The sequence below is a fragment of the Scyliorhinus canicula genome, chromosome 4, assembly GCF_902713615.1.
Source record: "Scyliorhinus canicula chromosome 4, sScyCan1.1, whole genome shotgun sequence".
In the NCBI taxonomy this organism is placed as follows: Eukaryota; Metazoa; Chordata; class Chondrichthyes; order Carcharhiniformes; family Scyliorhinidae; genus Scyliorhinus; species Scyliorhinus canicula.
The window spans coordinates 96,589,252-96,601,601 of NC_052149.1; the positions used below are offsets into that span (position 1 = coordinate 96,589,252).

The window sequence follows — 12,350 nt, forward strand, 5'->3', positions numbered from 1 at the left end:
TGCTAGAGCTATTCTTTCTTCTCCCCTCATTTCGTATTCTTTTTCATGTTCAAGCTGCTTGATATGTAATTGAATTCTTTCCATTTCCAATAATTCTGATTGTGTCTCAGGCACTTTTAAATGCTCAGCTACCTCCTCAATTACCTCTTCTTTTCGTATTTTGTCAGGCAATGTAATGTTTTTGCCAAACCTAAAAGCCTTTTTCTAGTCTCTGTTTGTAAGGTCCTGCGTGTGACCTTCTCCTCCCCAAAAACTTCTGAGTCTCTGCAAGAGCCATTGTCCACAACACACTCCCTATTTAAACTTGAATACAACACCTGAAAAGCAAACACAAATATGCTCACCCCTCACTGTCTTTAAGTTCACTAAGCCAACCCAATCACGAAAGATAGACTTTTATCCCACAAGCCCCCACTTTTGTTATGGGCTTGGGTTTAACAACTCCAAAGTATATTATGGAGTCCACCTGACCTACAACCTTTATGTTGAATTTGGCTAAGATGAGAACAAGAGCCTGCCCTTCAGGTGTTATTCAACAGAGTTCTTAGGCGCTTTTAATAAAAAAAACAAGCTTTATTCTGAGAATTTAATCAACGTTTGTATAAGCACACAGAGCAAGACATTTTATCAACTACAAACATAACAACTCCACACAGCTACAGTAATCTATGTATAACCCTTAATGAATTCCCCCTTAACTGTTCTAATTCAATAAGAAAATCCAAGTAAAACCAGAAACCCCTTTTCAAAGGTATGGCCCAGCGCACGCATTCTTACTGTTATAAGACTTATTATTGATACTCTGTTCCCCTTTTCAAACAGCAGATTTGAATTCCTCCCAATTATCTCTTTTAAGTTATCAAGCAGTCTGGAAACAGCTTTTAAAATGAAGATAGAGAGACACTTCTTTCAACCTGTGCAGTTCAGCCAGTCCAAACACAAAGCGAAAGTGAAAACTCAAAGCCACAGCCCAACTCTACCCACACAATGACATCCCTGAAGTCATGTGATAAGACAAAAACATTTCTTAAAGGGACTCTCCCATGACAATATTCAGATCTGGATCTCGACCAGCGAGGATGAGATCCAGGTCTCTACAAGTGGAGCAAGCTGCGCCCATCACGGAACCTGATTTGAGGCTCACGCCCAGCACTGAGCCCGATTTAGGGCTCTCGTATGATTCACTTGTTGCGCGCAGATCCGCACCAGATGCAATGGGTCGCTTAATCCCCCCCCTCCCACTTGCTTCCCCCCCATCTTTAAACAAAACCATGAATTTAATTGATTAACCATATCTGTAGGGCAGAATATGATAATAGAGGGAAACATTTTTTGACATTATGGTGGAAAGCGTTAATAACAATTTGTTCTTAATGGCTTTAGTACCTGGTGAACTTGGACTAAAATGCTGTGAATTGTTTACAGTAGGTTGTGTTATTGATAGGAGGATGTAACATTGTACAATTTCTCTTGCATCTACAAGGATGTGACATTTGTCCATGGAATGTATCCCTGGGGGCCTAGGGAATTAGGGATGGACATTTGCTTTCAGTGTACATGACATTAGTGGGTGACACCAAATGACCCTCCCCCTAAATCAATGAGAGAGATTAATTTGGATGCTTCCAACTAAGGGTTGAAAGGCAGGGAAATAAATCAAAAAATCCAAGTCTTTGTTGGTACAGTTTTACTATGGTTCTGTGGTATATACCTTATGAGAGACAACTAAATTTATTGTCACTTCAGAAACAGAAGAAAAAGGCATTGCCTGTACTAGAGGCACTCTAGGAATCCTAGGACGTTGAATAATAATAATATTCGGGGCAGCAGGGTAGCATGGTGGTTAGCATAAATGCTTCACAGCTCCAGGGTCCCAGGTTCGATTCTCGGCTGGGTCACTGTCTGTGTGGAGTCTGCACGTCCTCCCCCTGTGTGCGTGGGTTTCCTCCGGGTGCTCCGGTTTCCTCCCACAGTCCAAAGATGTGCGGGTTAGGTGGATTGGCCATGCTAAATTGCCCGTAGTGTCCTAATAAAAGTAAGGTTAAGGGGGGGGGTTGTTCGGTTACGGGTATAGGGTGGATACGTGGGTTTGAGTAGGGTGATCATGGCTCGGCACAACATTGAGGGCCGAAGGGCCTGTTCTGTGCTGTACTGTTCTATGTTCTAATAAGAAGAACCTTCCATGGTGTCTTAACTTTTCTTGTTAAGTATATGTAAAATATTGCTTAATATATTTTACTTGATTCATAAATGCTAGCTATTTGTACCTTGTTGGGTGAGGCAAAACCCAAGGACCCTATAATTAGAAATTAAGAATTTGGTAGAGACTTGAATTTAAAAGGTGTCACATCTCAATCCCTAAACTGTACATTTTTTGCAAACATACCTGTGTAGGAGAAGCGAGAAATCAGGGTCAATGACCTGGTGAGAGGCTAGAGCCTAGAGTGGGATTGGGCATATGGGCAAGGGTGGGGCAACCAAAATGTGATAGGTGAGACCTGAGGTTTGTAGCTGGAGTGGAGAAGAAGCTCAGCTGGTACCGCAGCCAAGCATCAGCTACACAGCAATGCACAGTGTACAAGAACCAAAGCCCCTGGGAAGGGGTCATTTTGTGGAGATCTTTTTCTTTGGACCTGACTCTGAATTTCTAATTCCCACCCTTAGTCCATTTGCCAAACCATTCCCATGTGTACTACATTTGAGATCCCTCTCTTTTCTCCTGTCTTCGAACTTTTTTCCTGCCTTCAGTTGCTTGTTTTTGCGTTTAGTGCCCTGTGCATTTGAAATCTGTGGAGGAGGTTTCCTTTGCATGCTGTGTTTAATATAATCATACCAATGGTTTTTAAAAACAGGTTTATAATTTTGATATGCGTTTTGCAGAGAAAAATCTTTTTCCTCCACTACCCTTAAGAGAGAACAATGACTGTTGTAGCAATAACCAAATACAATGGTCTGAATGAAGATAATGCTGGGATTGTACATTTTATTGTAACTCAACGGTGTACATATTTCCCCATATATGATATCCATTTGAAAACTCTTTATTTTTAAGGCTATTCAATTATGTGGTTGTGCATAATCTTCTTTAAAACGTGTTAATTATCCGCAATACCGGGGGGAAAAAACTACCAAATTATGGTTCTGAATTGTACAAAATGAATTGACAGTTGGTTTAACTTCATGGTGTGCCTCAAACGAATGATTGAAGAGAACTCCTACCTGGACATGTTATTGCAGGAGACCATCCACCTTCTGTACATGTAGATTGCTTCCATATATTAGAAGATCGGCAATAGTAATTTATTTCTTGAGTACCGCTATATAACTGGTGCGATGGATGGATGTCTGTAACGACGTTTGGTCGCATACACCTGATTTCTGAGAAGGGTAAATTGACACTATCAAATAGTGTCAAAGACACTATCAAAGACACTATCAAAGCAACGAGCGAGTCATTGCTATATTATTAAACATGTACCAAGGCTAATAACTGAATAGTTCTTCAAGTATAATTAAGCTCAGATTAATTTCAAACATAAAATAGTAATTTCACTGATTGTACTTCCATTTTTCCATAAATTGGCATAACAACAACTTTAATTTTTAAAGCCCCTTTAACTTTGTAAACCAGCCAGGGCACATTACCAGATAAAGTTTTAAACTAAGCTTCATAAGGAAGTATTAGAGCAAATAATCAAACCTGGGCAAAAAGGCAAGTTTAAGGATCATCTTAAGGGTGAAGCTGAAGTAGAGAGGTGGAGAGGTTTAGGGAGGGAAGACATGGCCACCAATGGTGGAGTGGTTAAAATTGGGGGTGTGCATGGAGCCAGAATTGCAGATTTGCCTCAAAAATAGAAACTATTTCTGATATTTGGTACTAATAATCACAGTCCATCAGCTCAAACCATCTGTGGGCAGAAAACCTTTCCGACTCCCCCCTCTATTGCATTAGTTGAATCAGTTTCCAAAGATCTGTTTCCTTACCTATGCTGTCACTCCACCTGTTGACATGTGCTCAGGAAATGTGTGCAAACCTTTCTTGGAAATTAAAAAAAATTGTGATTGTCAGCCAGTTTTTGAATCTGGCACCTATTTGAGAATCCAGAGCACTTATGTAATCAAATTCTCATGCCAAAAGTGAGGTTTTAACAGATTTACAGGAATTCTAAGTAGCTATATCCGTTTAATTCAAGTTGTTCATGTATAGATGCCACAAAGGATAATTTATATTTGTGATTGCCCAATTAGAATACAATTTAAAATAATATTAGGTTTACTGCCTGGGGTTTATAAAATACACATTTAAGCATGGAATGCATTAAGAGCAGGATGTCAAGGAACCAATTAGAGCACACAATATTTTATGTTTAGCATTATGTAGTGAAAAATAGTCAACTAATAACCTCTTGGGAAGAGGAATAGTATGATGGGATTTTACACTGAGTTTGAGAGTGATTTAGTTATGTTCAAAACTTAGAGTCTCAAATCTGAAAAAGATAATCTATATCGGGCAGAGGGGTCAGTGGGCCAAGGTAGATCGGGAAACTAGAAATGTGCCTCCCCCCCCCCCCCCCCCAGTGTATTTAGCAGGGCTGGAGGGTGGCCTGCTGTTGGTGGGCAGCGGGGTCTCCTGGTTTTGGCCCCGCTGCTGTCAATGGTTTTCCTATTGTTTGCACCCTCCGCCGCTGGGGAACCCATGGCGGGGACCTGCAGCTGATGGGAACAGAAGATCTTGTTGGTGGTAATGGTCTGAAAATCCCGCCAGTGATAGATAAGCAATAGAAACATTCAGAGAATTAATCTATAATTCAAAACAAATATACATTTTCTTAAGGAATAAAATTTCCTGAGACACTGACCCAACCATGGAGAACAAGTGAAATTAAGGGTTTCCCGGCGTCAAGGGGTGCCATCACCGAGAAATCCCATTGACAACGGCGGGGTCAGTAGATCCCGCTGGTGGGTCGCCCCGCCGCCAAAAAACACACGGTTCAGTGGTCGGTAGATCCCACCCATGAGAACTACCAAGAGATATAAAAACAGATTGTAGTTTATATAGACATGTAAAGAAGAAGAGTCAAGGTGAGAGAAATCAGCCTGAGGAAAATGGAAATGACAGTCAGTAAATAAATATTTCATTGTAGAAGACAAATGACATGCTGGAAATAGAGGCAAATCAAAGATCTACTGAGAATGAGAAATAAGAAATTATATTAGTCAAGGAATAATATTGGAGAAATTAATGGGATTAAAAGTTGACAAAGCCCTGAACTTGATTTCCTACACTTTTTTTTAAAAGAGCTGACTACAGAAATATAGCTTGCATTTGTTTTGATCTTCCAAAATTTCCTAGATTCTGGAACAATCCTCATGTGTTGGAAGGTGGAAAATCAACACCTATTCTGCAAGAAAGAAACACTAGAATATCAGAATTAGAGTAGGAGGAGACCATGTGGGAGATTTTCTGCCCCCATTTCCGGTCGATGAGAATTGCGGTGGGGGCAGAGAATCAATGGAGTCCCAAAATGACTTTCCCATCTGTGGGATTTCCCCATGCAATTCTCCCCGCTCCCTGCCAATGAAATAACGGGATTCCTGCCCTGCAATGGTGGGAACCCCATTTGGATACATTTTAATATAATTAGCAGGTCTCCTTGAGGTATCATTCCCCCCACAAAAGGAATTCTCCCCGCCACTGGTATGACATCACATTGACGGGGTTTACAACAGATTTGTAAAACAGGGAACTGGCAAACAGAACCCACCGTGGTACACAGTTACTACAGCCTCCCTCGGTGGGGGTGGGGGGCTGTGGGGGAAGAGGCTCATGCCCGGGCCATACCTGGGCACTGCCCCCGGTACTGCCAGCAGCCACTGCCAGTGTGACTTTTGTAGGGGACATTTAGGTAGGAGGAGAATATCATGGGGAGGGAGTTTTTTTCATCCTTTATGAGTGGGTGGGGAGAGTTTGTGTTTCCGTGTCTGTAGCGAAGGTGGGTGGGGGGTGTGGTGGGGAAGTGGTTGGTTCCTTTTTATTTTTATTTGTTTTTGATCAGTTTTAAGGCTGGGCACTCATTCAGAACCCACCCAACCAGCATGACATCATGGGATACAAATCCCAAAGTGTTGAATAATCTGGCACGAAAACCCAGCAAGGCTGCTGCCGGCTGCCCTCTGCTTTTCCCACCACGGACAATACATTGTGGAAAAAAAAATCAGAATATTCCATCCCATGTGCTCTCGCAAGGCCATGCCACCATTCAATATGATCATGGCTGATGCTTTGCTTCAATTCCACTTTCCCATCTGATTTCCATATCCTTTGATTCCCTGTGATGTCAAATATCTGTCTGTTTGGGCCTTAAATATATTCAACCTCGACCATCCACAATCCTCCTGGGGGTAAAAAATTCCAAAGACTCTCAAAACCTTTGAGCGAAGAACTTTTTCCTCATCTCATTCCTAAATGATCAGTTCCTTATTCCAAAATTGTACCCAGTGTTCTAGATTCATAAAGGGCAGTGTCATAAAGGGAAAGCAGTCCTTTGGTGTCTATCTGTCGAGCCTTTCACAATTTTGTGTGTTTCAATGAGATCCACCTCTCATTCTTTCAAATCAGAGGCCTAGTTTACTTAGGCTCTCATCACAGGATTTGGTTGGTTTAGCTCACTGAGCTAAATCGCTGGCTTTTAAAGCAGACCAAGCAGGCCAGCAGCACGGTTCGATTCCCGTGCCAGCCTCCCCGGACAGGCGCCGGAATGTGGCGACTAGGGGCTTTTCACAGTAACTTTATTGAAGCCTACTCGTGACAATAAGCGATTTTCAATGTTTCAATTTCAGGACAACCCTCTCATACCCAGGACCAGTTTAGTGAACCTTTGCTGGACCACCTTCGATGCAAGTATATTCTCCTTAAATATCGAAACCAAAACTGTACAAAGTATGATCTCACCAAAACTTTGTACAAGCCCTGTGGCAAAATTTCTTTATTTTTGTACTCCAATCTCCTGACAATAAAGGACAACATGCCTATTTTAAAATAAAATTTGAGTACCCAATTCATTTTTTCCAATTAAGGGGCAATTTAGCATGGCCAATCCACCTACCCTGCACACCTTTGGGTTGTGGGGGCGAAACCCACACAAACACGGTGAGAATGTGCAAACTCCACATGGACAGTGACCCAGAGCCGGGATCAAACCTGAGACTTCGGCGCCGTGAGGCAGCAGTGCTAACCATTGCACCATCATGCTGCCTTGCTATTTTCCTTCCTAATTGCATGCTGCACCTGCATACTAACTTTGAGTTCCATATAATAATACACCTAAGTGCCTCTGAACATCAATATTTCCAAGATTCAAGCCTTTCAAAGTACTTTGCTTTCCTATTTTTACAACCAAAGTGACTAATTTCACACTTCCCCATATTATACTTTAATTGCCATCTTTTGCCCATTTGCTTAACCTGTCCATAACTTTTCCAGCTTGTTAGTGTCCTCTTGACAGCTTATATTTCTGCCTAGCTTTGTATTATCACCGGATTTAGATGTGGCACTTTTCTGAGTGCAAGAGAAAACAGGGAATATTTGGTCAGTTAACCTGACGTTTTGTACTTTCATAGGATGTGAAAGTATAGGATCATAGGCAAGGCCAGCATTTGCTGCCCATTTCCAATTAGCCCCGAAAAAGTGCTAGGGAACCACCTTCTCGAACTATTGCAGTCCATCTTGTATTGTTGTTAGGTAGGAAGTTCAAAGATTTTGACCCAGCCACATTGAATGAACACCGATATACTCCAAAGTGGGAATCTTGCAGATGGTGGTATTCCCCTGCATTTGTTGCCCTTATCCTTCTGCTCTTTATGATTCTTATTATCAGGATGGATGTCATAGTGTTCACAAAGACTACAGAAACTGAGTTCAATAACAAAGCTAACATTTATTACACTACTTATTAAAGCTCGACCACTTACTCCTATAGCAAGCAATAATCTAATCTACAATCTACACTCTACTAATATTAGTCTCTACACTCTATCTATAACTGTACTCTGCACACTCTAGACCCCTCCTCTGCACTCTCTCCAGCCCTCTCCCAGAAGCCCAAGAGTCAGTGCTTTATATAGTTCTGCACCTAGGTCCATCTAGTGGTCAATTATAATAATACATTAGCCCATGAGATTCTAGAATTCTATATAATGTCACATAGAGTTCATAGGTTTGGAAGGTGCTATCAAAAGAGCCTTGGTGAGTTGCTGCAGAGTTTTTTATATATGGTAAACACTGCTGCCACTGTGTATACGGGGTGGAGGGATTGAATATTTAAGGTAGATTTGGGATGCAAATCAGAACAGGCTCCTTTGTCCTGGATAGTGTTGAGTTTCTTGGGTGTTGACATTCTGACAGCTATCCGCTGGCTGGGAGGTTTCTGCCTGGATCATGGGGAGTAATGGGGGGTGTCCAGGAGGTGGGCTGTGGGGTCGGGGTGGACGGGCAGGGAACACCATAGCCGTAGCTGGCAAGGCATCCATGCAGTTGTACACATTTTGAGCTTAGTGACATGGGTCGTATAGGTTGCCCCCAAGGCACCCCCTTGGGTGCCCTCTGGCCCCAGCCAGCCCATCAGCTGTATGGGCATACTCCAGAGCAACCAGTGGCACCTTTTTGGCTGGGATGAGTATTGTGAGGATTGTAATGTGTATATGCAGCTGCAGATTGTCAGCTTTCTGAGTGACATTCATGGGCCCGGCGAATCCCGCACCGTTTTCCATTGGAATCAATTGTGTTCCACGTGTCACTTTTGCTCGCCCCGCAACGGTAGTCGAATCGGTCCAGGTGCGGCGCTGGTTTTTCTGTCGTAAAAGTCCACTGATTCTGTGTTGGCATCAACACTAAGTTTGAGAACCGGAGAATCCCGCCCCATATATTTGGGGTGGGATTCTCCGTTGCCCAACACTGATATTGTAATTGTCGATCGGGCGGAGAATCCATTCCGACACCCAAATCGGGGCCGGCGCCGCTTTGACACCAGTCAGCCATGCTTCACCCCTCCAAAATGGCGTAAACACATTGCACGCCGCACGCCTTTGCAACAGCGTTGGCAGGTCATCGGCAAGCCCTACCACGATGCTCCACCCCCAATGGGCCGCGTTCCTGACCACATGGGACACGTGTGGTTTCAGCGGTCGGGATCACAGCATGGCAGTTGTGAACTGTGTCCAGCGCCGCCATATTCGGCCAGGATCCATGCTGCTGGCCGGGAGGAGGGGGCTTTCGCGAGGGCTGGGGGGACTGGTGAGGGGTAGGTGTCCTGTTGGTTCACGGACAGCGGGTCGGGTCCATGCACGACTGGCACCATGTTGTGCAGCTTGACCATTGCAGGCCATCGCCGTGCGCATGTGCGGTCAGGGACCCGGCCATGCTCTACCCGTTTTTGGCGTGGGAAGCGCTGCTAGCCCTTCACCGCAAATTCTTCGTTCCAGCTGGCGCTTAGCCACTGCACCAGAGAACCAGCCCTTGGATTTTCAAAGAGCATTTGATAAAGTGACATGCAAGGGGTTTTTTACACAAAATTAGAGTTCATGAGATTTGGGCTAAAGTATGGATTGAGGATTTATTAATAGGCAGGAAGGAGAGCAGGAATAAACTGGTCATTTCTGCATTACAGTATTCAACAGTTTGCTATCACAAGGATAAATGTGATGTTTGCTATCACAAGGACAAAGGCTTCAGCTATTTGCAATCTTTTTTAGTTATTTTTTATGAGAATACCAATTGTAACCAAGCCAGGTTTGCTTACAGTTGGAAAGTAAGTGTGGGGATGCTGCAGATTAACTGCAAGAACATGGCAGATGGAATATAATGTGAAGAAATGTGATGTTACTTTGTTAGGAAAAGCATAATATATTTTTAAATAATGAGAGATTGGAAAATGTTGCTTTTCAGAAGGATCTGGGTGTCCGCATACATGAATCATAGATTTAGGTACAGGTAAAACAAGCAGGTAGGGCAGCAAATGTCCAATCACATAATAAAGGTTAATGTATCAAAACTAAATAAGTCTTATGGAATTAAATCGGGCCTTAATGAGACAACACCTTGAGTGCTATCTGCAATCTTGATCTCCTTATCTAAGGATGAATGTAGCTGCTACAGAGAGAGAGTAATGAATGTTCGCGAGATTTGATTCCTTGGGTGAAAGGGTTGTCTTGTGAGGGCAGGTAGACAAGAATAGGTCTACATTCCCCGAGTTTAGAAGAATGAGAGGTGATCTAATATGAACTTCTTAAGGGGCTTGAGAGGGTAGATGCTGGGAGGAGGTATCCCCTGACTGGGGAGCTTACGACTGGTGATCACATTTTCATAATAAGTGGTCAGCTATTTGGGACTGAGACAAAGAAAATGTATTCACTCAAAGGTTGTGAATATTTGAAATTCTCTGCCCCAAAGAATTGTATCTGCCAAGTTTTTGGGTATATTCAACAGAGATCAATACATTTTTGTATACTAATAAATTCAAGGGGATGTGGGGATGGTGAAATTGAGGAAGATCAGCCATGATCTTATTGAATGGCAAAGCAGGTTCAAAGCAGGTTCAAATAGCTAAGTCCTACTGTTATTTATTATATTCTTAATATGTGCTCAGCCATGCTACCCAATACGAGGAGTGCAGCATTGTGGTTAAAAAGGGCATCTCCAAGGCAACAGTAAACATTGGTATTGTTGGCGCCTTCTTCAGCATATTGCATTAAACCATATGATTTGAATAATTATATAACATTTTCCATGCAGGAAATCATGGAATGTATTTATGTTTGAAAGATTCAGCCAATGAAGTATACATGTAAAGGACGCAATATTTTTATAATGTAATGTTTCTCATGAACATTAATAGGCAGAAGTATCTGTAATGTTTTCAATGTATTGTGAGCCAATTAGAAAGCAAAAATCAATTACCTACACAGCTTGGATTTGGGAACCATCCAGATGCTTGACACCGGGCTGTACCTTCGTGCTCAGGTTTGTAATTTTTCTGACAAGTATATTTCAGTTCTTCGCCATGGCCATACATCCACTTTCTATTTTGGAAATTACCATGTTCTATTCGTGGAAGATGACATACTATTGCTGAAAAATACAAAGACGGGTTTTGGCACAGTGATTAGTAGTAATAACTCCACAATTGCTGCTCATAGAAATTCTAAAAATTCCAATTATTTTGAAGGATTGAAAGATGAGGATATCTCCATTCCCTCAGTTGATGGAACAAAATGAGTCAGATAATTGCTTTCAATGATCTAATATTTAAATTAAAATTACCATTGTCATAAAATTTGACTTATCAGGAAACTTACAAATAAGAGTGGTATTTTTTGCATTGAATCAAATTAAATTAGAAGTGATGTACTAGGAGTCGAGTTAATTGAGAGAATTCTTACCAAAATTGGAGACTTGGGGTGAGATTTCTCCAATATCAGCGAAGGCCAATGTCAGGCAGTAAAAGTGCCGTTGAGGCAGCTGACAGCAATGGCAGCTTTTTCCGGCATATGGTGCAGGACTTTGAAGAAAAGGCAGGCAGGCAGAGGTATCACGTCCTATTGCTGGCAGGCATCCTCAGATTTGGCCACCCTGCCTTCCACTCAGCACTTTAATTATCTGGGTGCCATTTTTAAAGGCCGTCCCAGTGCTCAGCTAGGAAGTCTTCACCCAGATGCATCCCTATCACCTCCTGGCCTCCTGGCATTACCCTGATACCCCTTGACATAATCCTCTTCCTCGCCTGAGCACTGTGCTCACTTTCAAGCTCCTTTGCAATTACTGCTCACCTTCTGAGACCTGTCGTGCTTCATGCCATTCTGATATTGCGCCATTATGGATGCAATATTTGACGTGGGGGTAAGATTCTGGTGTATGGGCCAGATTAATGAGATGTTAATTTATTACAGTGAGGTACCCGACATTGAATGGTGGGAAACGCAGCCTGTCACTGACAGGGGGAGGGGATGGTTGCTTCCTGCTTTTACGTCAATGGAATGCAGAGTTTGCTTGTTGATGTCCAGTGCTGCTATGATTCAAATGATAAACACCGTCTAACCTGTTATATTATATTGCTACTCCTGGTAGCATGTTGTATTACTTTGTCCTTTAGTTACATGTCTGTCTACATATCATAACACAACCCATAACATTATGGCATTCATCAGGGATAGGGCAAGAAGACTGATCCCAAATTAAACCAGCCAGAATGGGGATCCATCTAGCATCAATTTTATCCACCCAGCCAACCTGCTGTGGCTACACATACATTGTAGTTGGAAGCTATGAAGTAGAGGCATCTCACTGGAAACTCTCT

General features: G+C 42.5%; 1 protein-coding gene across 1 annotated transcript in view; it reads right to left on the reverse strand.

Annotated features, from left to right (window-relative positions):
- The window catches only part of LOC119964829 (complement factor H-like), a 146,975-nt gene that overhangs the window by 73,510 nt on the left and 61,115 nt on the right, over positions 1-12,350 (reverse strand). Inside the window, exons 7-8 of the mRNA XM_038794877.1 lie at positions 10,955-11,125; positions 3,220-3,378 (exon numbers count right to left, since the gene is read on the reverse strand). Coding sequence (XP_038650805.1) covers positions 3,220-3,378; positions 10,955-11,125 — 330 coding nt within the window. The remainder of the gene's footprint in view (positions 1-3,219; positions 3,379-10,954; positions 11,126-12,350) is intronic.